Raw genomic sequence first — 26,996 nt, 5'->3', positions numbered from 1 at the left:
ACAACTAAAGTGCAACGACCATTTCTTTCATTTTCTGATTCCCCTTCAGAAAACATTTGGAATAAAGAACATTTTCATCAGAAGACCTCTCCTTTTAAAAATTACCCTAGTCCTCGAAGCTTATTATCTTTGCCAGAAGCGCTGAATTCTACCTCAATTAATCTGCACCAGCGAACCCAAGATAAAGAGGAAAATAAATAAATAAAATCGCCACCACTCTTGTTTTGCCGCTAACCAAACCCTCCATGCGAGCGCGGAGAGAGGGGGGCGGGGGGGGGGGGTGGTGCTGCCATGCGCTGCCGTGCGCAGTTGCACCCCACGCCGGCGGCCCCGGGCTGGGCGGGGGCGGTCCGGCGGCTGCCCCGCCTGCGCGGGGCGGGGCGGGGCGGCATGGTGAGGATTCGGCGGACACCGCCCGCCGCAGATGGCTGGACGAGGGGTTGTGGTGGTGGTCGTTTATGCCCGTTCTCGTTCTCGTGCCTCTGCCGAGTGCCCGCGGGTCGGCGCGCAGCGCACCCCACCCCACCGCCGGGTGAGCGTCGCTGGTTTGCGCGGGCGGGGGTTGGGCTGCGGCGGTGCGGGGTCTGTCCTTCCCAAAATGCGCGCCCCCGTAGGTGGTATCCTGTTGCTGAGGGTTGCCCCGTGCCCTGAGCCAGCCTCCGCGGCTTTCCGCGGCTGGGGCTGGATCCGCTGCCCTTTCGGAAAGGAGAAAAGTTTGTGCAGTGCGGAGTGGTGCGGAGCAGAGCAGAACGGTGCCAACTTGGGTTGAGTTAGGCGAGGCTCTGCGGCATCTCTGCGGGAGGACGGGGAAGATGGGGCTGCGTTGGGCCGCGACGCGGCGGGGGATGGGGTGCCAGTGTCGGGAGCAGTCTGGCTGGGCGCTGCGGTGTGAGTTTTGGGGCAGAGGGCAGCCTGGGCGCTCTCTCGTTTCCCGTTCGCGTGACTGATAGTGGTGTGGGATGGTCGGCCCATCCGCCGTAAATTGCACACGGCAGCGGTAGTGTCATTTCGGTATCTTTCCTGCTTGTTGTGTTTGTGGCAGTCCGGTGAGCAAATAACTAAGGGGGGAAATAAAATATCTCTGCTGTGGTCCTGTATCTTGCAGGTGGAGTATGTCTCTATGGCATCTTAGTATGGAAGCTGTTTGTAAAAACCGAGAGAAACTGCATGTGACTTGATAACTTTTACATAAATAACTGCATGTGGTAATTGTTATTTTGTATTTGAGAGTACAAAATCAATATTCTGCTGATTAAGAGATTGTTCAGTATTCAGCTGTTCACTACAAATGACTTGAATAAGTGATGTAGCAGTATTTTTTTACTATAATAGCAATGACTAATAATTTTATTTAGAAAATATTTTATATTTTGTGTCATATAAAATGCAATTTACTATGCATAATGCATACATAACTAATGTCTACATTACAGATATTCTTCAAAATCAGTAACCAAAGCAGCTGTGACTATATAGTGTTCTTTTCCTGTGTTAAAAGTACTGTTGGTCTAATATGCTCAGCTCTGGCATACATGAATAGTCCTTCTCACACAGTTTAATTTCTCACAGTTTCATTTGTTTCAGGATCAATTCTTGTATAAATTTAAACTATTTGCTTAGGGATCTGTAAGAGGAGCACTTTCAGAAGATACTTGCCACATTTAGTAACTATCTACATTTATAGCAGAATGTGTAACACAAACCTAAACAAAACCAGAGGTGAATGAAAATTTTGTCTTGGCTAGTCCAAGCTAGTGTCTTAGGTCTGATCAGAAGCACGCTGAGTTCTCTATATAAACTTGAGTCAGTTTTGCAGAGGAATTAAAAGAAACTGTGGATGTGTTACATCTTCATTTGGATCCTGTTCCAACTGCATAGTGTTTTGCCTACATATGAATGACTGTAGCTATATGCCTGCATAACATTTCAATTAATATCGCCTCAGCTGCCTAAAGTATCTGATGAGATGCTTGTTAGCACTTTGATTGCTTTTTCATACATTATTGCCTCTGCATTTGGGATTTGCATGTTACATGATCATGGTAGAAAGTAATTACAGAAAGTAATAATCTTTGGTATATCCATTAAAACAGTAGTTTCTTCATTTTTATGCGACATTTGGGGACAGTTTTTACCTTCCACTACGATTTTTTGTCAGCAATTGGGAAGAGCAGTGGCTCAGAGGCATACGAGAGGTATAAAATGATCTGAGTATTGATAGACTGTTATCCACAGGGTTACTGCTGAGGCAAAAATATTGTTGCTGTGTCTGATGGTATATGACAGGATTTTATGTTACAGTTGGTAATATTCTGCTTTAAATTCTAAATTTAACCCAGTTTGTAAAATATGTTTTAGAAGCTTCTAATCACATCCTGTTTCACTAATATTAATAATACCTGTTTGTCCTTTTAAGACGAATGAAGAAAATACTTCCTGTGAAGAGTAAAAGTACTTGATTCTGGGAAAACTCTTAAAGCAGTTCTAACTTCAAAGCTGAAGACAAAAGTATGAAAGCAGAATCCATCTGACTCCCTCAGCATCTCACACCCAACACAGAATGGCTCTTCAAAAAAAACCTGTTGCTGGTGTCTTGGAGGAGTGGTGTTTGGAGGAACCGCTGTTCGGTTGCAAACGGCACCAGAATGTTAGGAAAAAACTGAGACTGATACGAATTATAGGGCTTCTTGTCAGTATAATGGCCATTAGTACTTTCTCTCTTTCAATCAGTGCCTTTTTCAAGACGGAAACACATAGCATGGTGTTGGCCAGCAGCCTAGATAGCCAAAAGCTGGTGCATGGGCACCAAAGAACTCTGTTGGATTTCGTGGAACAGAATGAAAACGGCACTCCAGACCTACATGCTTCTATGAAATATGAAGCTGAACACATCAATGCAACAGATGATCATGCCAAGGGAGAGTACCCCAGGGACCTTTTCTCTCTTAAGGAGAGAAGAAAGGGAGCAGTGATCCTCCATGTAATTGGAATGATTTACATGTTTATAGCCTTAGCCATAGTCTGCGATGAGTTCTTTGTTCCTTCCTTGACGATCATCACTGAAAAACTGACCATATCTGATGATGTGGCAGGGGCAACCTTCATGGCTGCTGGTGGGTCAGCCCCAGAACTCTTCACTTCTTTAATAGGAGTGTTTATATCCCACAGCAATGTTGGCATTGGTACAATAGTGGGATCTGCTGTGTTCAATATCCTGTTTGTTATTGGAATGTGTGCTTTATTTTCTAGAGAGATCTTGAATCTTACTTGGTGGCCTCTGTTTCGAGATGTGTCATTTTACATCATTGACTTGATCTTGCTAATCATCTTTTTTCTGGATAACTTGATCATGTGGTGGGAAAGCTTAACACTTCTGACAGCTTATTTTTGCTATGTGACTTTCATGAAGTTCAATGTTCAAGTAGAAGAATGGGTGAAGAAATTTTTAAACAGGAACAAGGTTGAGAAGGTAACAACAGCAGATGCTGAAGGAAAGGTTGGTCAATTTTTAATCAGCATATATGTAATGATGTCCTTGTAAGTGCTGAGCCCTTCTATGTTATAAGGATCCTAATGTAGTACAGTAAGCAATATAGAAAGGTTCCATGTTTTGCTAATCTGTCTTTTTTTTTTTTAATCAGTCCAGTAGAATTGAAAATATAAAACATGAGGTAGCCTTCTGGTAAATCAGTAACTTTTAACTCCAGAATGATCCTAATCACACAGAAAGCAAGAAAAAATGCCAGCAAAAAGACATAAAGCTTTACTCAGCATTTTGTCACATTTCTAAGATATAGCTACTATTTTTTCCCTAAGATTTTGGATTAAGCAGTAACAATATCTGGAGAGGATCTTGGAACAAAATTTGACTTTTTAAAGACATGTAATGCACTTTCTTCCTCAAAAAAAGCAAATCACTCAACAATATAAAAAGCTATTTTTATACATGTTTTTCATCTACTGATGCTGATATACAGTATTAGCTTCCAGTTGTAATTAGTGGCAATTACATGAAAAAAACCTCTGGAAAAACAGTGGCCACAATGGCTAAAGGCAGAGGTCCTCTGATTAAGCAGGGTGGTTTCACATTCATGGTATTTACAACTAAGCAAGCTTAATTTTTGGCCTAATATCTGGCCATAAGTAGAGAAGGGAACTTATACACAGAGGGCTTGGTGGGTCTTCAGCAATTGCTATGAACTTTAAAACAGCTCGGTTCTTAAACCAGTCTATATTTAAAGGACTTATGAATCTGAATCCATAAATACTTATGTATGTAGCAGTATGTTAATTGGATGTGTAATACTGAAATTGAAATGTCTGGTTTTATATGACAATAGGGTTATTCATCAGATAAGGTTTTATTATCCAGTAATTGTTCAGAGTGTCAGAGAACTGTTCACTGTTTTGTTTCTTTCATTTAACAGCCTTGTGAGAGTGGTTAAGAAGAGACACAATACACTGATACTGGCATACACACAGGAGGATAGAGAGATGGAGCACATATAACTGCAGAGAGGAGCTGCCTTTCTGTGACTCATGGGAAACTGATGATTCTGCCTATATGCCCAACTTGGAAGAGAGACATTGATATTTTAGCAGTACGGTCAGGTGCTTTCAGTTTTAGGACAAGCCACAAAAAAGTCCACCAAAAACAAAACCAGAAAATTCTCTGTCTTTAAATTTTCTAGCCAAATTTAACACCTATACCCTTGCAGTTTTATATTTTCCTTTATGTTTCCTTCCTTTCCCAGTATCAGCATGCTTATCTTCCTCTTCCTCAAAATGCATAATTGGGTTTTTATAAGTAAATGAAAAGAAGGGCTAAGACCAATAAAGTATTTACACTAATGAATGAAGGGCTTCTTTAACTACATTAGTTGGTTTCACAGTGCATTGTAAATACATTGAAAGTTTGTGCTAAATATGTGTAATAATAGGAAGAGACTATGGTATATGAAGCAACTGTTTAATGCACCTTCATCTGTCCATAAACTGGATTTGAAGGAGATCTGAATCTGTAACTGGTCTTAAACAATAGCCAATATGAAAAGCAACTGCCTTGGTTGTCTGGGTTATACAGTGAGGTAAAGTAGCTGTATAACATGGTAAACGTTCAATTATTTTCAGCTAGATAGAAGAGTAAACATTTATGTTCAGTATGACTCGCAAATGATTTAAAGTACTCTAGATGGACTTGATTTTTAAAAAGATACCTTTAGGAGCACTCAATTATTGTTTGATACAGTAATTACTTTTTCTCATAGTTTATTCGTATTGTAGGTGCACAGGAATCAGACAGATGAAAAAAAAAGAAGAAAACTGTCTAACTTTCCTAAAAATACAAGATTTGTATCATATGTTTTATGCAGATACTTTTAATGAATTAACTTAAAGTTAATTAAAATAGTAAGAAAAAGAATTCATAAATCGTTGAAGAGTAGAGGAGGATGAGAGATGGTCTAATTTTGTTGCAGTTTAACTGATGTGTATTTTTTGTTTCCTGGGGAAAATAGCTTCTGAAGGTGTCTGACCATGTGTTTCTTCTGTGGGCCATGCTGTAAAAGCAGATTTTTGAATATTCAGCTAACACTTTGAAATTATAACTCATTATTAATTATTTTAATATTCAGTAGAACAGCATCTAGCAGGATGACTGAACTGACTTTCTGATAGCAAGGATGTCACAGATTATGTTCTTGGGAAAGAATCACACTGAAGTTATGTATTTGTTTATTTACTGTTGTTAGATAATTGGTTTTGTTGCTTTTTAAATTAAAAAAAAAAATAAAACCAAAAAAACTATGACATGTAATTCCAAGCCTCATAGAAATGCCTAGGATTTTTAGCTTGAAAGTTATTTCCTAAAGGAAAAGATAAAATGTTTCTTTAGTCTGAGATCTGGTGCCTAGTAGTGAATGCAATTCACATGGGTGTTTATTTCCTAACCAGTGGGGATTATGAGTATTGCAGAAGTGATAGTCTTGGCCTTTGGTGGCAAAGGATGCTTAATTTTTGCAGCGTTCGTTGTTCGCCTGCATAGCACACTCTTGAGGACTGGAAGCAATGTCAGTGCAAAATAAAATTGTATATAATCAAATTTATATATTAAATGCAGAATTTGTGATCTCAGTTGTTTCTAACGGAAACTTTGTCACTCTTTTTTTTTTTTTTTTTTTCTTTTTTTTCCTCCCCTCATTAGGTCAGAGAATTGCTAGGTAGCTCTCTGGAATCGGTGAGTTAGAGTGTCTTGAAAGAACTTTATTTCAGGAGTGTACAGAAATTTCTCTTATTTCCTCTAACCAGTATTTCTTCTGCCTATCTGTTGTTGATTCTGCTGTTGCCAAACTGGCAAGTGTTTTGCTAAAAAACTGTGCCTACTGTATTTACCTTTAAGACTTTGTGCTGTAATCTGAAAGCAGCTCGACGAAGTTGAGAGGTCTAAATAAGGCAGCATAAGACTGGATAGTTGAAGGGTCAGGTGGCTTAGTAGCAAACAACTATCAAAGAGTAAAAAGCTGATCAGATGAAAAACCTCTTGTGATACTAAAATGTATTTTAATGTTAATTTCAGTACTTTTATTATCAGTCATCTTGAAAGGTTTAAGAAAGCTTTACATTCTCAAGAAGGACAATATTTCACATAAGGAAAAAGGTCCTAAATATGAAATTATTTTTCTGCTTAGCTGTCATTTGTTCTAGATGTATTCACTGGCTTGCTAGAATGCATATGTATGTCTAGATGTCTTTTAGATTCCCTTTTCCATTCTTAAAGCACATTTTCTTGTACTAGAAAACTGTGAATATTCAAACTTAATTACTTTTTCTGATCTTATTTTCTGTAGTGTTTCAGTTACTTGTACAAATGTGAATGTAGACGGAGTACTCAATATGAATTTCATTGTGCTCGCTATCCTTAAAACAAATGTCTCAGTTCTTGAGGGGTACAGATTGAGAAAATCTGGTAACTCGAATTTTGGCAGCAATTTGGTGATACTGATGAGAACAGACCACAAGCTTTTTGCATTTAGAGTTCATGGGAGTACATTGGCAAGGTCCTGGTGGAACTGTGGATAGTCTCATGCTCCATCTCACTCTCAAGGAAGCCTGATGGTAGTCTGATGCTGATGAGCTCCAGAGATCATGTGACATGGATTGAAAAGAAGAGGAAAAATGAAAAAGCAAGACAGCATGAAAAATCAGATGGCTAAGTTCTACAATGTAGGGTAGCATATGCAGACCAAGTTGGGTCACTGACAAATGACAGTGAGCCCTGTGGGCTGCCCTGAACGGGCCCTACAGTAGGTAGTGTGATCCCTCTGCTATATACATACTCATCAAATTTCCTAAAACTTATTGTAATATTTACATAATTATTATGCATGTGGTTTAGGTATCTGAAAGGCTTCCATGGGGGTAGTTGGTGATTTCTAGCAGTCTCTGCTGGTCTTTGGAAAGGACACCTTCTTGAACTTTGCCCACACTTTGGAAATGGCCTTTCTTTAGTTTACATCTGCACTTTCTTACCTCCTGCCTAGCTTCAGCTAATTCATTATTTTTCAGAGGGCCTTAATCTTCAAGGAGAGGAGCTTCTGATTTATGCATAGAGCCTCTCCATTTACAGGTTTCCCAAGAGGTGTTTATCATGCTTGCCTAGCTCAAGGACCTCCATGCAACGGACAGCGCGTTGCAGGTGTTGAACTATTTGCTTAAGTTCTTATGCTACCCTAAACAATTTTTTTTTTCCTTCACCCGTTTTCCACCACCACCACCAGGTACCTCCAAAGTCCCTTCCAGCCTGCCTTATTCTGTGGTGTGATTTTTATGTTTTATGTAGTTACCTTGCAAAGAACAGATTATTTTTTAGGGCTGTGGAGGAAACTTTGGTATCAATTCTACATCTTCCTCATTCAAGTGAAGATGTTTAAAAACAGAAGGTTGAAATTGAATCTAATGGACAGGAAAATGAAAAAGGAGTAAAAAGACCTTAAAAATAAGATTTTTTTTTGGCCTTCCGCTGTGGTTTCAATGTTTTCTTCATAGTCTGTACTGGTGAAGGCATGCTGAATATACTAGATCGTGGTAAAACATCATGTGACATTACATTTCAGTTTTTAAGTACTACTTTTTTTTTATGTAGCGTACAGATCATTGCATAAATACTTGAATCTGATCGCTCAGTAAATAACTCAAAACAGTTCTGTTTGGCAACTAGGAGAACAGAATGTGGGTGGCACAGGGATATTGTGCAATGACATCTGTTTCACTGGCAGTACCATTTTAGGTAAATAGCTTATGGTATATACAAGACAGAGTTTTTCTGCATTTGCAGAGAACTGCATTTGGAAAATGAGTTATTTTTATCAACAAGACATAGTTTGACATTTTATTCCCAATTTTGTTGTCTTAAGAAACTTGAATAGCTTGTGTGTGATATTTTAGGATCTATATTGATCTCAAGTGTTGCCACTTTGTATTTGCATTCTAAAGGAAGGGTTGTTAACAGTATTTTTAGATATTTCTCTACTTGGTGTCTGTGTTAACATTGCATATGCACAGTACCTGTTGTAATGTATGATCTAAGAACTGTTTAAGGAAGAGCAGTAATTACCTGCATGCATACAGGAAAAACTAGAAGCTGCAGGAGGTCTGAGTTTGTAGTTGGTTTGAACTACTGAACAGTTCTTTTTCAGGGCTTCTTAAATTGAATCCACAGGCCCAGTAACTGTAACTCTCTCTATAGAATAGCCTTTCTTCTATCATCACCAACAAAAGATATTTTAAAGCGGTGTTTCATAGGTCATAGAGAGATTGGAGTCTTATTCTACAGACACTTTGCAGTTGGTCTACTTGTGTGAGCATGTATGTGAATATAGAGCTGTGAGTATCTGGATCTTTCATACCAACGTATGCAAGATGCGTGTATTGTTTTGAGTACATGTTTAGAACATGAGCATCATCACTGTCCTTATAACGTGTTTTGTTTTGCTAAAAGCCTGGTTTTGTCTTATGTTTTATGTGTTTTTATTATCTCAAAAACTTTCAAGTTACTTCTATGTTAACTTAATGTTAGTCCAGTAGCAGTAACTGTTAGCTAACTTGCCTTGAGTATTTAGCATTGTCGTTTCAATTTAGGGCTATTACTAACATACCCAAAGGCTTATACTTTATATATACAACCATTAGGACAGTGTAATGGATACTATTCTCAGTTTATTTTAGCACCTCTCAGTAATTTATGGACTACAAAGCAATGATTATAGTAGTTTTCACCACTGGAGTCTCTTGGTTTTGTATTTATATACCCTAGTAATGAGCAGAAAGTGACAGCATGGAAATGCAATATCGATTAAATCCTCTGAAGTCATGGCCATCAACTAAGATTCATTAGGCAATCCTTGCTAATTGTGCTGGAAAAACAAAGGCTAAAACTGTGCCACCTCTAATTAGCAGCAAGAGGACAACATATCCATCAATATATTTTAAAATAAATAACATATGTAATTAAAAAGAAGTCAGATGATACTCCTTAGAGGCAACACAAAACTAGCTGTGTTGGCAAATGTTCATCATGCTGTATTTCAGAAGAACTCCAGACACAATTAAATCCATTGTGCTAGAAGCTGTGCGAAGAGAGGAATGTTCAGTCCAAAATGTGGAGACTTTATAAATGCTTTTCCTTCTGTCATCTCAGTCTTGAGTACTTTGTTCTGGATCTTCAATAGGATGTCGGAACTACAGGAGACTGTAGGTGGAATTTCTATCCCCAAATCAATATACCAGATCTCAAAATACCTGCCGGCTTGGGGGGGTACTTAAACTCTGAAGGAGCTTCACTTTTAAACAGAGAAGATCTTCAGTAGCCATAGTTTTGCTTCCAGACTTGCTCAGAAATGCTAGACCTTGGTGGAGCAGCATGGTACTGATTTTTCCATCTAACCCACATTATTCTAATTTTTTCCCCAAGCTACCTCTCCAGATTTAACTCACAGACTAATATTTAACAAAATCCAGTGGCTTTTACAAGCTCTTCAGATTCTGGTGGTGAGAGTACTCAACTTTTATGCAACTATATACAGATGTCCCACATTCACCACTCACTTTATGTGGTGCCCCACTCATCATAAAAAAGTTTTGGGTGTCAAGGCACAGCTGACTCCCCTACTTTTTCTGGCCTTGTTTTAAAAAGCAATAGTGAGTCCTCCACACAATGTTTTTAAAGGGTGGATGTAAAAAACTGCTCAAGGTTGTCCTCTCTCCCTCTGAAATTATTTCCAGAATTCAGGCATTTTGCTTTTGTAACTGTAGAATAAGATTATAACCAAATTGAATTTGTTGCTTCATAATGGATAGTATGCTCATACTGAAGAAAGTCCCATAACGAAAGCGATGTAGAAGTGAAAATACAATGGTCAGGAGAGTTCTTAAAAATAAGGTATGTGCCCACGGTTGACTAGTGTTTGTTGAAGGTCAGGTTTTTTTAACCTGCAGTTAGAGACCTTCTGTGCAGAAAGCTTTTGAAAAAACTAAACCTAAAGTGGATGATCTGGGTTCCTATTCTTTGTTGCTTGTGGTTGCACATTTGTATATTTTATAATGATGAAAGGCACTGTGAGATTTGGACATATATTAAACTTTTACCTCTTAGGTACAGACAACAAACATACAAAAACAGTGAGTGCTTTCCAGTAAACATCAATCACTACAATATTTCAAAATTAAAATAGCTTCCCTTGGTCCTTTTATCCAAAATTAAAAATCTCGTTTTAGTCAGCAAAGCAAAGAAATATGGAGACAAAGGAAGTCTGAAAGCTTACACTTTAATAGATCTATGTGAGATTAATGAGTATTAAAAGTGTTTTATACAAAAGATATAGAACAGATGGGAAGATATATTAGCTGCAAGTGAACAGCTGTAATACCTATAACAGTGATTGACATCTCTTACCTATTTAGCAACCCTTTTTGCTATTTACAAAATAAACTTTAATATAAAGAATAAGACTTCTTAATTTCTCCCTAGTTATCTACAGTGTTCTGCTTAACCTGCAAACTATGAGTAGTGTGGTGTTACTAATTCTGTAGAATAAAGTTTCCTCTAGTTTAACCTAGATTAGCCATATTCCATTGTATTCAGCCAATTCCTACTTAAATACCACTTTTTATTATTTAACTTAATGGCTGATTCCGTTAATCTACATAGCAGTAAGTATGCCATTGGTGCAAACTAGAGATTCAAATTCTTTCTTGGCACTGGCAGCTTTTTTAGAACCTAAAATGACAAGATAGAGCAAAATCAGATAATTGTAATGAATGTATTATGCACAGATCAGTTGTTACGCATCATAAGGTGACATACAGGTGGTTTAGGAAAAAAAAAAGGTGACTGGTTTTGTGATTTTAATCCAAACCCCCTCATTAAGTACTTCTCTTAAAAATCACTATCTTCCTTTATCAGTACAAACCAAATACCTGAGTAATACTTAACTCTGCATTTAAAAATTTTGGAAATCTGGGCTGTCAGTGAGAACTCCTTCTTATAGAATGCTCTTGACTCCATAGTGTTCTATTTTAATACAGACACCAATGTTGTAACTATTATTAATTTTCATAACAAAATACCAAGATGATAATCTGGTCTCCAACACACCAGGTACTTAGACAACTGTATGAAATTACAGTTCCTCTCCTCACTAGCTCACGGTAGAAAAAGGTAAATGCCATTCAGAGTACCTGGTGAGAAGAATAGGATTCATCATGTGTATGATTTTATGTACACTGATATATGCTTACTCTTCTATGTATTTAGCATACCATCAGCCTTTTCCTCATCATCCAAGCTGTCACTGAGCTGCCGATTATTTATTACGCATAGATGTCCAGGAGGTAATTTAAAGAAATAAGTTTATTTCTCTGTATGATCTAGCAACAGATCTTTGCATTGATACATCTAGTAGAAGGCAGCATCTTTTGTATAATAGGACCTAAGTCAAAATAGTAGTGTTGGTGCTCTAATTTCCTTTTTGTAAAAATGGGAATATCGTATCGTTTGAGTTTAGTTTGGTTTTGCTGTAAACTTACATGTGTGAAAGTCTTGCAATTGTATTGTTAAGCACAGGTCATTTCTCAGGCAAACTGAAAATCCTGAAATACAGCAGCCTTAGGGCATACTTTTGGTAAACCAATGACATCTGACAGAAAATATATTGTAGTACATTACCACATATTGCATTATTTTGTAGGCAATACCTGTAACTTTGAGGAAACACAGTTGCTATTTGCTGTCATTGGTGGTTTGTTGCCCTATGTGTGCTCCCATCTGAAAAGAGGAAATGAAAAAAATGCAGTCATGGAAAAACAGCCATTGACTTGCTGGTAGTAGAATGGAGCCTCATGGCTTGGGAGGGCAGTGAGAATTTTAATTGTTGGTCATGTACATGTTTCTGCAGCAGATGGAGGGTTCAGAGCTCAAGTTGCCTTAAAAGCAGCTTCATCTAGCAGTATGACTGCTGCTCTGCCTTAGCCGACAGTGGCTCACTTTGGGTAATTTTACTTGACCTGTCAGATACAGTTTCATCAGGGCAGTTCAAAGAATAGTTAACACTCAGTTACTGTGTTTTGCATTATTCCACTACTATTCCACTGTCCTCCGTATCATTGAAGTTGTATTCATTTACATGAATAGCCATGATCTTACATGACTTCTTTTTAAGATGAGTGTGTGAGAATAGCGTTAAAGGTATGTGTGCAGTGATACCTCTATGAAGTGCTACACTTAAGAAAAGAATAGATTGGTGCAAAATCATTTCTTGTTCAAGGAAGAATAAAGATAGCAGGGAATGTGTACTGCATACTGCACTGACAAATTCATCATAAATTTCCCTCAGGGATTAATGCTGCTTTATCACCTCTTAACAGCTTACAGCTGGGATCTAACATGAGTGGTCATACCAGTGATCTTTATGGCATAGCCAGCTAGTGTAAATTTTTCACCCCCTCACATTGCTTTAAAACAGCTCTAGCAGGTATAGAGCACTAAGGAAAAGGCACATCTGTTGTCACAACCTGTGTTTGGTGACCTTCAGGGCACCATTTGAGACCTGTCCAGTTATGTAGGCTTTTGTCCAAAGAAGAAGGTTGAAGTTTGCAGGGTTTGTCACGCTGGAGGATAAGTACCTCTTTTGGGATTAAACACATGTTAATTTTGTTCTTTAATTTGTGGTGCAAGCTTTTATCAAATTACTTATTAAATCCCTTTTATTGCTACCAGGCACTATCACCAAGTTACCATTTACCTAGTTTATGGCAATCATATGTTTCAGTGGAAAAAACACAAGTTTTGGAACTCAAACTGCTTTGTCCAGAAGTAGTTAGAAATAGTTAATATTATTAAGTGACTTACACTTTTTATAAAGCAGTCATCTGAAGTAATTTAAAATCATCGTGCTGTCTAACAGCTATTTTTGTTTCTGTATAGTTTTATTGTTATTTAAATATTCCAGTTTTTCTGCTTTATTCTTAATATTAATTGTATTTATTTGCTAGACTTTGTTTTAATTTAGAATGTTTCTGTGTGGAAGCATATCCTGGTTGAAGGCTTCATCTTGCCTAGATTTCTAAATGCTGCAGTGATATAAATAATTATGAAATACTCTGCAAAGTTTGAGTAAGGAAGTGATTATTATTTCCTCTCTAAGTTGAAAATCATGAAAAACAGTTAAGTTCTCCAGTTCAGAATGAGTTTCTGAGCCATATGTATCTTTGAAGCAGGTATAGCAATGCTAGTTTCTCTCCAGAAGTCACACATAGAATACATGTGTCTCCCTTTCACTCAAAACCAACAGCAAAATTTCTCTAAAATTTAGTCAGAGAATGATCATGGATGAAATTTCAGAGGAATGTTGCCATTGGGTTTTTTTGTTCAGTTTCTGAGATAAAATCACTCAGAATCCTACTCTATACATTACAATTAAGTGATTTTGTAGGCTTTTAATTGTCTCAGTCTCTGCCATTTACCATTCGTGTGTGTGTGTGTATAGGCACACCTATGTATACCCATGCATGCACATATAATCATGAGTCTGAAAGGTCCTATGTAGGTCATATAAAAGATCAGTGAGATACAGTGCAGATCCATAGGTTGGTAATTTACATGCTTCCTACATAATTTCATCTGTCCTCTGCCTAGTAAACCATTTCTATAAGACACTCAAATATTTAAAATTTCTGCGCAGTACATTTCTCATAGTTTTCTTCCAGATTAGCTGTTCTGAGAAATATGTCTGTTTTGTCCTTAAATTTGGACTCCTTCCAAGAAACAAATCACTCCTGCCTGAGGCTGAGGACATGACGTACTGAGCTATTGACATATTTTATTGTACCTTAATATATCATATTAGTAATTCCTGCTACATTGTGCCTCTACAGGGATAGAAACAGAAGGTCTGCATCACTAGAGAGGGATGATTTCTTGCTTTCCAATGAGGTAATCAGGACTTCATTTTATCATGGGAATGGCCCAGGGCACTATTATTTGCTACATGACCTTTCATGCAGACAAAAGGCCATTTCTTATTCAGAGGAAAGGCCAACAGCTGGAATTACAGTAACTAAAATTTGTTACATAAGCAAGAAACTGTGCTGTTAGTTGGGATGTGAATTTAAAGTATTACTTTCTTCACTTTGAGTATCTACCTAGAAAGCAAAAGTCTTCATAAGCAAAGGAATAGAAAAGTTGCAAGACCCATTCCCTAGTTATTTGTAAATGTATTAGTACATACATTTGTGAATACATTGGTAATTACTTGCAAATATCAATATTGAAAATCAGTAATTTAAAATATATTAGTATTGAAATGACTTACTGAATTATTTAGATAACTTCCTTTGTCCGTTTTGTGCTTGCACGATACTCTGTAAGGGTATTTAGAATGTAATGTATACATTTAGATCCTAAAAACATGCGACTTCTTTCCTATTAAGGGCCATGGGAAGTAAATGTTGATTTATAATCTCACACGTGGGCATGCATAAAGAAATACAGACTCTCATCTTAAAATAACGATAGGCTCAGAAACAGACATGGACTGAATTGCAAACTCATGCCTTAGTTTTGGATTTAAGGGTTGAGATGTGGTTCTCTTTCATTTAATCTTCTTAGAAGCCTGTAGCTTTTGAGCCTTGTAGAACATTGTACAACATGCTGTGGGAAGGTTTATTTCTGCTTGCTTGATTGGATTACTGTGTGCAAGAAAAACAGTGGTCAGCATATTGATGGCAAAATGGTCTTGAGGCAAGGCAGAACACATGGCATTTGAGAGAAAGGTGATAGATATAGCAGTGGTGAGGCTTGGTGGAAACTGGCAAACAAACCACATACAATACATGAGGCTCGCATCTAGTGGCATGCTATTTTTGAAGCATCTTGGTAAGTATAATCTTGTTAGCAGCCATTTTTGCCAAAGTTTTAAATGTTAGTAGATTTCCTCCTTCAGAGTTCTTCCCATCATTAACAGTATTGTCCCTCCTTTAAAATATTAGGAGAAATAGTAGTGGGGAAAAAAGTGAAATTGGACTTGAACCTGTAGGTATAGATTTTTATATTTCAGAAATTTTTTTTTTTGTGAGGCAGAGGACTACACTGAATATAAGGTGCTTTTGAAGTTGATGGCAAGTTTTGCTGCTGATTGTGATGAAAGTGAAATTAAGCCCAAAAGTCAGGACATTGAGAATTATGATCATGCTGCTTCTCTGGTCTCTCTGTGCCACTGTATAATTCCAAACTTCTGAGCTGCTCTCCTTCTATATTAAATCACTCCTAGTAAACAAAGCACACAATTTCTTTTGGATTCAGAGCAAGCAAAACAGGCTTTATCCGCTTTCTGTGCCCTTGAAATTAAACAGGAAAAGGGCACTCAGAGTTTCACAGCCTGATCTGTCCTGTCGTATGGGTAGTTTTTGGATTATTGATAAATCTCAAAGCAATTATTATATGGTGGGCCCATAATAGTCTTTTGTCAGACACCTTGACCCTAGAAACCACTGCTGCCTTCATCATTTTTAGGGGTCTGTCTCTTTAAGGGGACTACTGGGTGTGGGTAAAGGTAGTTAATTACTTTTTGAAATGTAGGAAAAGCTACTGCTGTATAACTAGTCAATTAGTATAGATACAGGCACATTTTTGAGAGTGATACAGTAGAAGAGAATTCTTCTTTGTAAATAACCTGGTCTTTCTATGGAAAAGTAGTATGCAAAAATCAAAAGGCAGACTAACTGATTTTCAGATTTAGTTGATCTGCATTCAAAATTGTCAATGAGAAGTTCAAGACTGAGACAATTGGGGAATCCAACTCTTGACACCAGATTCATCTGGCTTAGCTGTGCTGCCTGACCTATGAATGTAGTATCCTCAGGTTACTTCTCTGATCAGTATAGAGAAATGGGCATTTTAAAAGTGTGACTTGGAGCTTTCATCAGTATTAATCCTCTCCTAAACTGAAATTGGGCAAAATTAATCTGGGCTATCAACTACAACAATAGGTTGATAAGCTCTGAAAAACAATCTCCTGTGCTTGTGTTGCAATAGTGTGAATACGTATCACGTTGTTGCCTTTTCTGAAATACTGTCAGTTTGTGGTGAGGGTGACAACCTGATGTCATTTTGCACAGGGTCACCTTCCAGATAGGGGTTGTTCAAAAGTACTCTTTTTCTCTGTCACTATGCAAAATAAAATGCTTGTTTTGATGCTAACCGAGTCTGTGAACATTTATGTTACTCCCATAGTATAAGGTAGACATCACATGTGGTTCCAAAGAGGTGCGTATGTGGCAAATAAGATATCAAGTGAGTCTTCCTTATAGGAAAGTCCCTGGCATTGCAGCCAGAGACTGTTAAGGTATATCAACAGCAGATTTTTCTGGATTATAATTTTGATAAAATGAGGTATAATATTAACTTTGTGAGAATTACAGTATTAGTTAACTAATTAACTTGTTCTTTAATTAATTACATTTTCACTAGCATTCAGTATGGATGACTGAACATTTACAATGAATGAACTGCATTGTATATGGGTCCTAAAATAATGAGGAAACCCTTGTTAGGATTCTGCAACTCCATCTTCCAAAGGAAAAATGAGTGGTTAAGTATGAAAATTCAGATTACATTGTTCTTCCTCCATCTGCTTTTCACTGCCTTTGGAAGTTTGTTCTTCACAATTAAATGCTGATTGTTTTTTTTCAAATATTTTACAATATCATGAGGGAATAGGGCCTGCCATGAGGAAGCGTATGTTCACACAGTCTCTCAATAAAAGGAAATCGAGTTGCGGTCATAGCTCGTTCAGACTTGGTTGAGTCTGGGCAAGTAATTTCTTTCACAGTGTCTCAAATCTCCTCATATTTGTAAAGTTGTATGCATGCATTATTCATTTGTGGAAAAAAAAACCAACCCTGGGTGTCCTTTTATGTCTCCCTATTAAAATACTCAATGCCACAACATCTTTATTGAACAAGAGTGGCATTTCACTCATGAAATGTAGAGCATCCTCTGTTCCTGTTGCAGTGTGTTCTGACTACCACCCTTTTTTGACATCAACAGTGAATTGTCAAAGTAGCGATTATAGCATCATCTTGTATCAATATAAGGATAAAAGAGTAAGACATAAGGACAGGATATCGGTAATGAGAAACAGGTATTTTTAAAAGGCAAAATTCCTCTCATTATGTTAAGAATTTGATGCCATACCTCATACTTATGCATGTGTTACTTCATATTAACCACAGATTTTGTACCATATATACCACTGACCATTTGCCGTGGAAAACCTGAAATGTAGTGTCTTCCCTTTGCTGGGCACCCCTCTGAGACATGAGTACGTTCTTCGTAAGCATCAGGGAATGGGGTGTGGAAGATTGGCCATTGCCAAGCCTCAGCCAATGCTTCCTGATTTCTAGGGCCAACACCAGTTGCAATTTGTTCACCAAGGCTCTTACAAAGGGAGAATAAGGAAAACCAGAAGGTTTGGGGCAAGGAACCATGGCTTACCTGTTTTCCAATATCTTGACATTTCTGTTCTGATGTGTCAGGTTTGCCAGATGCTGTCAGGGACTGAGATTGTTCCATCACTGTTTCTCAAAGTGTGGTCCAAGAAACCCTTTCTGGCAGTCTGTGAAAGACCATATAGCAAAGTGTTTCGTGATGCCAAGAGCAGGAGAAAAATCTGTTCCTTCAGCTCCAAATGTCAACCAGGGATTGCCCATTGAAGAGTTGACCAGCTGCATGGGACTGCCTTACTGTTTGCAGTAGATGAATATCACTATTGCTGGTTTTAATTGGTTTTGGATAAATTCAGAGTGCTAGAAGTACTTTATGTAATTGCAACATACCCTCTGCAGAAAGTGATGACCATAAAGATGCTGCTTGGCAGCAAACATTGTGGAAAAGAGAAGCAGAATTTTCTAACTCTTGATGACATCCTGTACTTTGCTGACTTTTGTATTGGAAGGGAGCTATATTAACCCCCCTAGCAAGGAGAACTTTGCTGGATATCTAGTTTTTCCAGGCTTGAGAAAAACAGAACTGTTACCATAGGATGTGTGCTACACTCCTAATGTAAGAAGCTTGCTTAAGTTCATGAAGCTACAAGGGATTAATATAAAGCTCAGTGTTGAGCAGAACTGCTCATTTCTGTGAGCAAAAATAGATACAGAATATATCTGTGTTTATGAATTTTACTTTTGGCAAAATTCAGGACCATTTGCTATGAAAAAATCTGCTCCCTTACTCTTACTTTGTAGGGTTTGAACCCTCCAAACTGGAGTTTAGGAGAAAAAGTTAATTGAGGTCAGAATGTAACATTAGATGCAATACTGAAAAGTTAAGATCCTTATCAGCAGAAACAGTTGTGTTTCTGATGTTTTCCAGTCTTTTTTCCTTAGCAAGGTGTCTAGCATCTCCAGCACAGCATATATGTCAATAATACAATTGTCATGAAGTAAACTTATTTTATTAATGCTGCTATCACATAAATCCCAGTCAAGATACAAGAAGAGTGACTGTTTTGTCAGAGGAAGATCCAGTCAACCATGTGTGGTTCAGGAGTTTTTGTGACAGTTGGCCATGTCCATCACATACTTAAATGTTCATGGCCTGAAATTTTTCACTGTTTCACCAGTTCTGAGTTTGTTAGAGTATAAGATATATGTATTATATAATGAGATATGTGGAAAGCAAAATAATAATTTACTGAGTCTATTTCTTTGTCCTGTGAGTCAGGAAAAAACTGATATGCAACTTATATAAGGTTTCATCTTATATAAGGTTTCAGCAAAACTATATCTGAACAAAGCAGAAAGAACCCAACAACCTTAAAATATTAGCAAGTCTAAATTGCTATTCTAAATTACTCTTCTAATACATTATGGAATTAATCATGACTTGCATACCAGTGGATCACAAATTAGTAGCCACAGAAATGAGCAATGGTTTGCTATTATAAAACACACATATCAAGAGTTGCTCAGGCCATTTGTGTCATGTCAATTAGGCATCTTGAGGTTAATATTTCTGCTCATCTTGCTAAAAGAAGAGCTGAGGACAATCAAGAGAGAGGTTCACATGTCAGCCTTCACTGTCATGTATGCAGTGTTTTACTGATACATGTTCAGATGTATTTTAATTGGGTCCAAGATGCAGTTTAGATATGCTGTCTCTCTGTCAGTGTAATTGAGAAAAGTACATATTTACAGTATGCCTAGGGCATTTAATCTCTGTATAATGACAGCAGAGAGTTTCTGCTTACCAAAGAGGAGAAATCAGCTGAGCCAAATGTGTATGCATTCCTGCTGTGATGTGTTCTCATTACAGATACATGCTAGTCCTTGAGCAGAGAGATATAAATAACAGAAGAACAGTTACTTCCTTTTTTTTTTTATGTCTGTATTTAAATCTGTGAAAGAGCATCTGGTTCTTAGGACAGCTCCTCTGGAAGAATTTGTTAAGGTTGCAGAAATTGAAACAGAGATGCTATTCCTCACATTTGACCACAAATAAATGAAGTGTTACAGTAACAGTAGTACCAGTGCTTCCACAATTAAAAACTTTTTGTGTGTATCAAGATTGAAATCAGAAAGACAATGTGTAATAGTGCCATCTGGTGACATTCCTTTGGTTTGTGGCATGAAAATACATGATTCAACAGAAGACATGTCACTTAGAAACACAAAAAGCCTTTAAAATTAATTTTTTAGATTCAAATTCCCTCAGAGCTCAGACTTATAAAGAGAGGATATTGTTTCAGCCCTTTAAGGATATCTGAGGGTATGCTGTTTCAGCATGGTTATAAAATGCTGGAGGATGTTTGTTTCTCTAGTGACACTGATACTGAGAAAATAGAACAATTTTTACATACCCTGAAGTGAGTGGCTTCTCACTTCAGCTGAGAACTGCTGTACCCGGACAGTTTTATGATTAAATCAGATTATTATTAAAATACTATTTCTACAGCAAGTGTGATGATACCTCCTTTAACAGGCCAGCCTCGCTGTTGTTGATTAGAGCTGTTTCATCATGGCATTTGTCACAGGTCTCGATCTCCTGTAGGAGCAGCAGATTCTCCACACTGCTGCAAGCCATGGCATGCCATTGCTTTCTTGACCCTTAGCTAATGAGGCTTAAGATAATGTCCAAATTCTCAGCTGAAAAGAGTAGGAATAAAATATAAATACTTGCAGGTGAATGGCTTGGAAGTTTGTCTTTGTGTCCTGGCTGGGTCTACTCAGAGGAAAGACAGGAAACCTGTTAATGTGCCTTGCTCAACAGCAGCTGAGATAGAGAAAGATCATCTTAAACATTTTTTTTCAGATAAGTTTCTTGGTTTTTTCCACTTCTTGTTTTCAGAGTGGGAGGGGGAAGAAGATATGTTTGTGTTGGTTTGAGATGTAAGTAACGGAAAACCAGTGCATATATACTGTAGTTATAGAAAATGCAATATCACGTTTCCTTTCCAGTAATTTTAGTTACTTGTAATAGGAAACACCCTTCATATGACTATGCAGATAATTAGTTATCCAGATGTTAGGCCAGAAGGTAATAAATGCTGGCACAGATCAGTCATTGTGTACATCATGTACATAAGTTGATGTAAAGGCCCAGAAATATGTGGGATGATTTTCAGTAAATTACCAAAGTTGCAGATATAAACATAAATACACAAATAAATACAAATAATATGATTTTAGGTTTTGGCAGTAGCAAAAAGAAATACTGCAAGGCACATACCTGCAAAAGTATTTTTCACTTCAGAACCTTGAATTCTGGAAGTCAGATGCCAATGTTATATTTTGGGAGCTTGAAATACAAGACTGTTATAATTTCAGTTTTTAGTTTTTAGCTTGCCTTTTTTTTTTTTTTTTTTTGAAGGTACTTGATTGTATACATTGCTTCTCTGAGCACAGAATGTAAGCAAGCTTATTGAAATAAACAGCTTTCATTAAAGCACCTCTAATGAGGTTCTGCATTTAGAACCACAGCAGGGCTGAGGCTGATGCTACTTCCGGAGATTGTCCAGAGGTATTTTCTGATATTTCAGTCTGTGGCATTGCTTCCTGTCCTCTCCCTGGGCACCACTGAGAAGAGTCTGGTCCCCCATACACCCTCCTGTCAGGTATTTACACACATGTGTAAGCTCTCCCTGAGCCTTTTCTGCTCCAGACTGACCAGGCCCCAGCTCTCTCAACCTCTCTTCCTATGACATGCATAGTATCCTGAACACACGGAAAGGTAAACAGGCAATTATTTTTCTTTCCTATGGGCTAATTCAGGAATTCAGCCTCTTTCCTGAGACCAAAAACTGTCAATATTTTAGGTCATTATTTTCATATCTGATAATTAATTTTCTGGGAGCTGTCTGAGATCACCATTAATTTTATACAGACCCCCCCTCACACAGTCCCAGCATCAAGGTAGCTAATTGTGTGTCAGGCAAAATTCTTGTTAGTAACGTCAGAGTCCAGTTTTTAGCCACATTGCAGTAAGTGGGAAATGTGTATTTGTATGCTATTATATGTTATACTCTTGTTCCAGATTAATGTTTTAGATTTTGCAGATTAAATTCTTTCTGATGTATTTCAGCTTAAATAACTGCTCAGAAAGGGAAACCTTGCTCTGTGCAGCACAAGGTTTGAGGGAATGATGAGGAGAGTTGCTTTAACTCTGGTCTCCTGACTACCTGCTACATATTTAAGATACCTTAGAAAAAAAACACACAGAAAAATGGGCATATGGAGAGGACATAAAAGAACTATTAACTCATGTCCATGAAGAGCATGATATAAGCCAGAGAATAACAACCTGTCCTTCTGGTGCAGATGAAATGAGAACAAGTGGATAATGGGGCACTTTTCTTATGGGGCTACAAAGTCAAAAATGTTTGTTGAAAACTCTTGAGAAAATGCCATTTTTTAGTAGCATGAACACATTCCTACAGATCAGTTTGGCTGTCTTGCACAGGATAGCCCCATGGCTTCCATTTGCTGGAGAAACTCTTGAGTAGTGCAGAGCTGCCAGAAAATATTCAGTCCAGGAGAACAAAAAGCAAGGTGTTCAAAAGCACCACTAAAACCAAGTTCTGGAGAGTTGGTGTACATTTTAGAAATCCTTTAATCTTTCTTATTTCTGTTGGTGCATAAGCATAGTATGAAGTATCCTTGAGATTATGAAAGAACAAGGTTAATGGGGGCAAAACCTACTTTAATTTTATGTGTGATTATGTCTAAAACCAGGCAGCCTAGTGTCAGCATTTCTGAAATTTTGCTTTCTTAATGTGGACTCAGTTTTAAAGACTACTTACACAAGGGGAAAGTTCTTGAGGACTTTTGGTAGCTATTATTTAGAAGGGCAGGTGCGTTGTCCATCATAGTAGGAATATTGTGATCTATCAGCAGTAACAGGCAGATGCACTCAGTCACCTGTTCTCTGGTAAGAACTTGATTTTTGCAATAAACACATGCAGTTTTGGCATACTGTTTTGATGTTGGTTGATTCCTGTGATGCCTCTGTGTGCAAGATAAAAGCAAAGAACATAAGATTTGTGTGTGAGTATGAGTGTAAGTAAATTAATTATTTCAATGAGATGTAAGGAAATATAGTTTTAATGATGATGAATTACGAACCATATGAAAAATATTTATACTCAATGCAAACAGGAAACACTTTTCTTGTTAGAATTGTACCTTAGTACCTGGCCATCTATAGGGGAAAATGGATGAAGTAATGATGTGACTATGTTCCAGGAATTACTTTAAGCAGTTGTTTTTCCAAGCCTAAAGTCATAAAGAGAAACATATCAATCTCTGCTGAACTTTTGTTCAGGCACAACATGAAGGAGATTAAAATTAAGTGTTTGATTGCTTTAGATTGCCACTATGAGCTGGCAAAACTAAATTGTCACAGTGGAAGCTAAATGCCTTCTCTGTGAACAATCTCTGAAGTATTAACTAGGACTAACTGAATGGATCTGTTTATCATAGGAGTGACATCTCATTGAGAACTTGAACTTTCAAGCAACTCTCAACAGCATTAAAATGCAGTTGTCTCTTGCATTTTTTCTGAAATTGCTAGTAGCAGAGCCTGTTTCTGAGCAACTGATATTTTGTTCATGAAATGAAAATAAGTTTATCATCACCTTTATTTTTACCAACTGTTTCTTCCTCAACATATCCTCTGTGCCTCACAGATTTTTTGACATTTTTCGTCTTAAAATGAAAAAAACACTACCCCTTTATATTTGCCTACACTTACAGCAGCATTTTCAGTTTGGAGGGCAAAAAAAAATGCATACAAGGTCACATCTGCTTGCTTGCACTTACAGTGAGGTGAGATTTTCTGGTATAAGATTCCTCCAGTATGGGTATTATGATCTGACTCTCTTTATGGCCCACAAAGAGAAGTAGATGCATCTGCAGTGAATACCTAAGACAAAAATTCCTGCATTGCATCCTGGAAATGCTTTTTTTACTCTGTTGTATGCAGGGCAAAATACAGAACTCTGTCAGAGGTAGACTGCTATATTTAGATAGATGCACACCCCATCTCGGTCACCTGAACAAAGTGGTGGTTTTTTTTTCTTTTAATTCTTTACTTGCTGTAAGGAATGAGGTTACAGTCAATTTTAGGGCTAATTTCAGATCAAATGTGCTAGGATTTTTTTTTTTTTTGTTAGATTTGGTGTCTAAACCAAAATAGTCAATTAATTAAACAGACCAAGCATCAGATGCTTTCCTTCCAGTTACTGAACCATGTCTGACAGTCCCTAAGCATGAAGATCTTTTAAAAAGAGACACATCGCTGAGCAGGTATATGAGATGTGAGGTAAAGCAGGGTGCTGCAACCCACCTTTTTGAGGTCTGCTTTGTTCACTACGCTGGCAAGACTCTTTACATACAGCAGCACAAACAGTCCTCAGAAGAGTGACCAAGGTTACTAACATGGGTTTGACATCTGTCTGGGAGCCTTTAGGTGGCAACCATAACGGGTAGGTAGGATGTGATTTTCTACCTAATTCGTGGTGGGTATTAGGGAAGGGCATTGCCATGAAGTCTTAAAACAGACTAAATTCCAGTTATTGCAAGAAACTGGTGAATGCTTCCAATATCCAAATCACAGTCACAAGGATTTCAATTACCACCCCCTTCATTCCACAGCAGAAAGCACATCACCACATCAGGAGGAGTAGAAAGGATTAAAACAATTGATTTGTAATGAGTGACTGCCAAATACAATGTAAATGATGAAGAGAGAGGGAGTAGAAAAATCAGCTGGCAGGCATTGTAGAATTGCCATTTTCTATTTGCCATTAACTGATGATAAAAAAATGTCCTAAATCTTTATAAAAATAGAACTAGCTTACCAAAGAGTTAACAAGGATTAATGTCAGCTGTCAAGCAAAAGTCTTAATTGTAATTTTTTAATGAGTTACTTTGGAATAGACAGGAACAGGCAGTGGCTGTTGTGGGCTTGACTGAAACAGACACACACAACAGTTTACTTATTTCGGGTTTTTCTGCTCATAGCTTTATGCCCATGTGCTAAACATAGAAGTATTTATAATAAGTTCTCTTAAGATGCACCAACACTTAAGCTTCCATAGGAATCACAGCATATTCTCACCATTAGGACACGGTGCAGAGGGCAGTGAAAACTGTGGTTTGCTAATGTCTGTCACACCAATATTTAGTGCACTGTGGTGGTTTCAGTTATTTTCAGGAGCTGCTGTGGCATTGCAGTGTTCTTTGTATTTAGTAGTGAAGGGTCAATTTTAAAGTAGTTGTCTGGTTCAAATGTGGTAAGATGTAAATTTTTCTTGCAAGGAGATTTATCTGTGGAGGAGTCCTCACTGAATCGCAATTAACTAGGCACTCTGCATAAAATATGGTGGGACTAAGTAGGGCTGTGTGGGGTTGTTATTCAACAGGAGCAGCAGAAACATATCTGTTGTACCATGCACCTTCATAATACGGACTGCGAAACAACAGCACGTTGCAACTAGACATACTTGCTGTTTGTAAGACCAATCCCTTCTGTCTGGTGGCTTGTACAGCTAAAAGCAGGTTGCTTCATGCTGATAGACAGTGTAGACTCATTCAGTTAAACTTTCTGTAAACAGGCTTCTTGCTGTAGAAGCCTGCCTAATAGCCGTGTGCATTTGAGAGTGCTTTGGCATTTTGTCTTTGTGTTTCACTGGAAGATAAAGGCAATGGATGGTGGTAATGGTGAGCTAAGACTATGTGCTACATGACTTAAAATGTTCAAGGAAAATTCATTGTTGGACAGGACTTAAATATTGCTGGGTCATTTGTTTATTTCTTCTTTCGTGGAATCACTTAAAATATCTGGGAAGAAGGTTCTTATAAATCCAGCTGGTTATTTTCTGGTTCTCTGAGTAGAAGGTAAATCTTTCTGTCCTCACAGGCAGAGTGGTCTTTCATCCGGTGTACAGGAGAGTGATAAGAAAACAGAGACATTCAAAGCAATATAACAAAACCTGCCATTTGTGACCCTAGCACAATCCCTCCTAGACTTTAATCTTTTTAGGTTCTTGTGGGAGGCTGTAAGACTTCTGTATGTTAGCTCAGGCACAGAATGAAGAGAAATATAACAGTGAAGACAACTTTGTTTTACAGGTCTGTAATTTCCTCTCTTGGTACAAGAAAACAGTTTTCCATGGAGAAGGTATTTGAATCCTGAAATCAAGAATGAATAAACAGGGCATGGAGCCCATGCACTTCCTTAGAGTCACATTCTCTAGTAAACAAGAAGATAAATGAAGCAGGACTTCCTCTACATATTAACAAAATAAAAGATTTCCTGGGATGCCAATTAATGTGTGGGAGCATGAATGGTTAATGTTTGAAGAAGCTGTTCTGAAAACCAGGTCACTAAGGCTGTGTGTTTAAAGAAGCATGGTTAGACAAGGGAGCTGGAACCTCTGAGCTCATGTGAACAGTCTGCAAATTGTTGTGGGAATGAATTAAACAAATTACATTGTATACATCCTTTGGAGCCAGGAAGAAATGGATTAAATGGAGTAAACATCTTTCTGAGTCAAAGGTACTTTTTTGACCTGTTGGTCAACTTTTTTTAACTGTTTTTCCACAGTGCTGTTCCTCAAAGTCTGGGGACACAGCCCAGTCCCAGATGTCCTTAGACCCTACAACATCTTATTGTATGAAAAAACTTGTGAAACAATGGTGAACAATGGGAAATTAATTTTAAGGAAGCTAGCCATGAAGGATAATGCTTCCTTTGTCATATTAAAAGCATAGAAAGCCTAGTAATTACTTCAAGTGAGCATCTACATGACAGCTAGAAATTCAGAGCTGAACTGTTTTATTAACCAGCAGCTATTCACATATCTATCAGGTACCTGCTGGTTAATAAAACAGTTCAGGACTCTGAAGGGAGAGAAAATCACATTTCACAGAATGTTCAGTTCTGA

At 37.7% G+C, this 26,996-nt stretch overlaps 1 protein-coding gene across 2 annotated transcripts in view; it reads left to right on the top strand.

Moving 5' to 3' along the window:
* Nucleotides 1–420: 420 nt before the first annotated feature.
* SLC24A2 (solute carrier family 24 member 2) overlaps nt 421–26,996 on the top strand; it is a 147,549-nt gene continuing 120,973 nt past the window's right edge. For both annotated transcript variants that reach the window (XM_042804800.1, XM_042804799.1), the window contains exons 1-2: nt 421–532; nt 2,417–3,496. In XM_042804800.1, coding sequence (XP_042660734.1) covers nt 2,561–3,496 — 936 coding nt within the window. In that variant the 5' untranslated portion in view covers nt 421–532; nt 2,417–2,560. The remainder of the gene's footprint in view (nt 533–2,416; nt 3,497–26,996) is intronic.

This window comes from Tyto alba, unplaced genomic scaffold (genome assembly GCF_018691265.1).
Source record: "Tyto alba isolate M040663 unplaced genomic scaffold, T.alba_DEE_v4.0 Super-Scaffold_42, whole genome shotgun sequence".
Taxonomy (NCBI): Eukaryota; Metazoa; Chordata; class Aves; order Strigiformes; family Tytonidae; genus Tyto; species Tyto alba.
The sequence above is the reverse complement of the archived record's forward strand: the minus strand, read 5'-3'. Positions and strand labels throughout refer to the sequence as shown.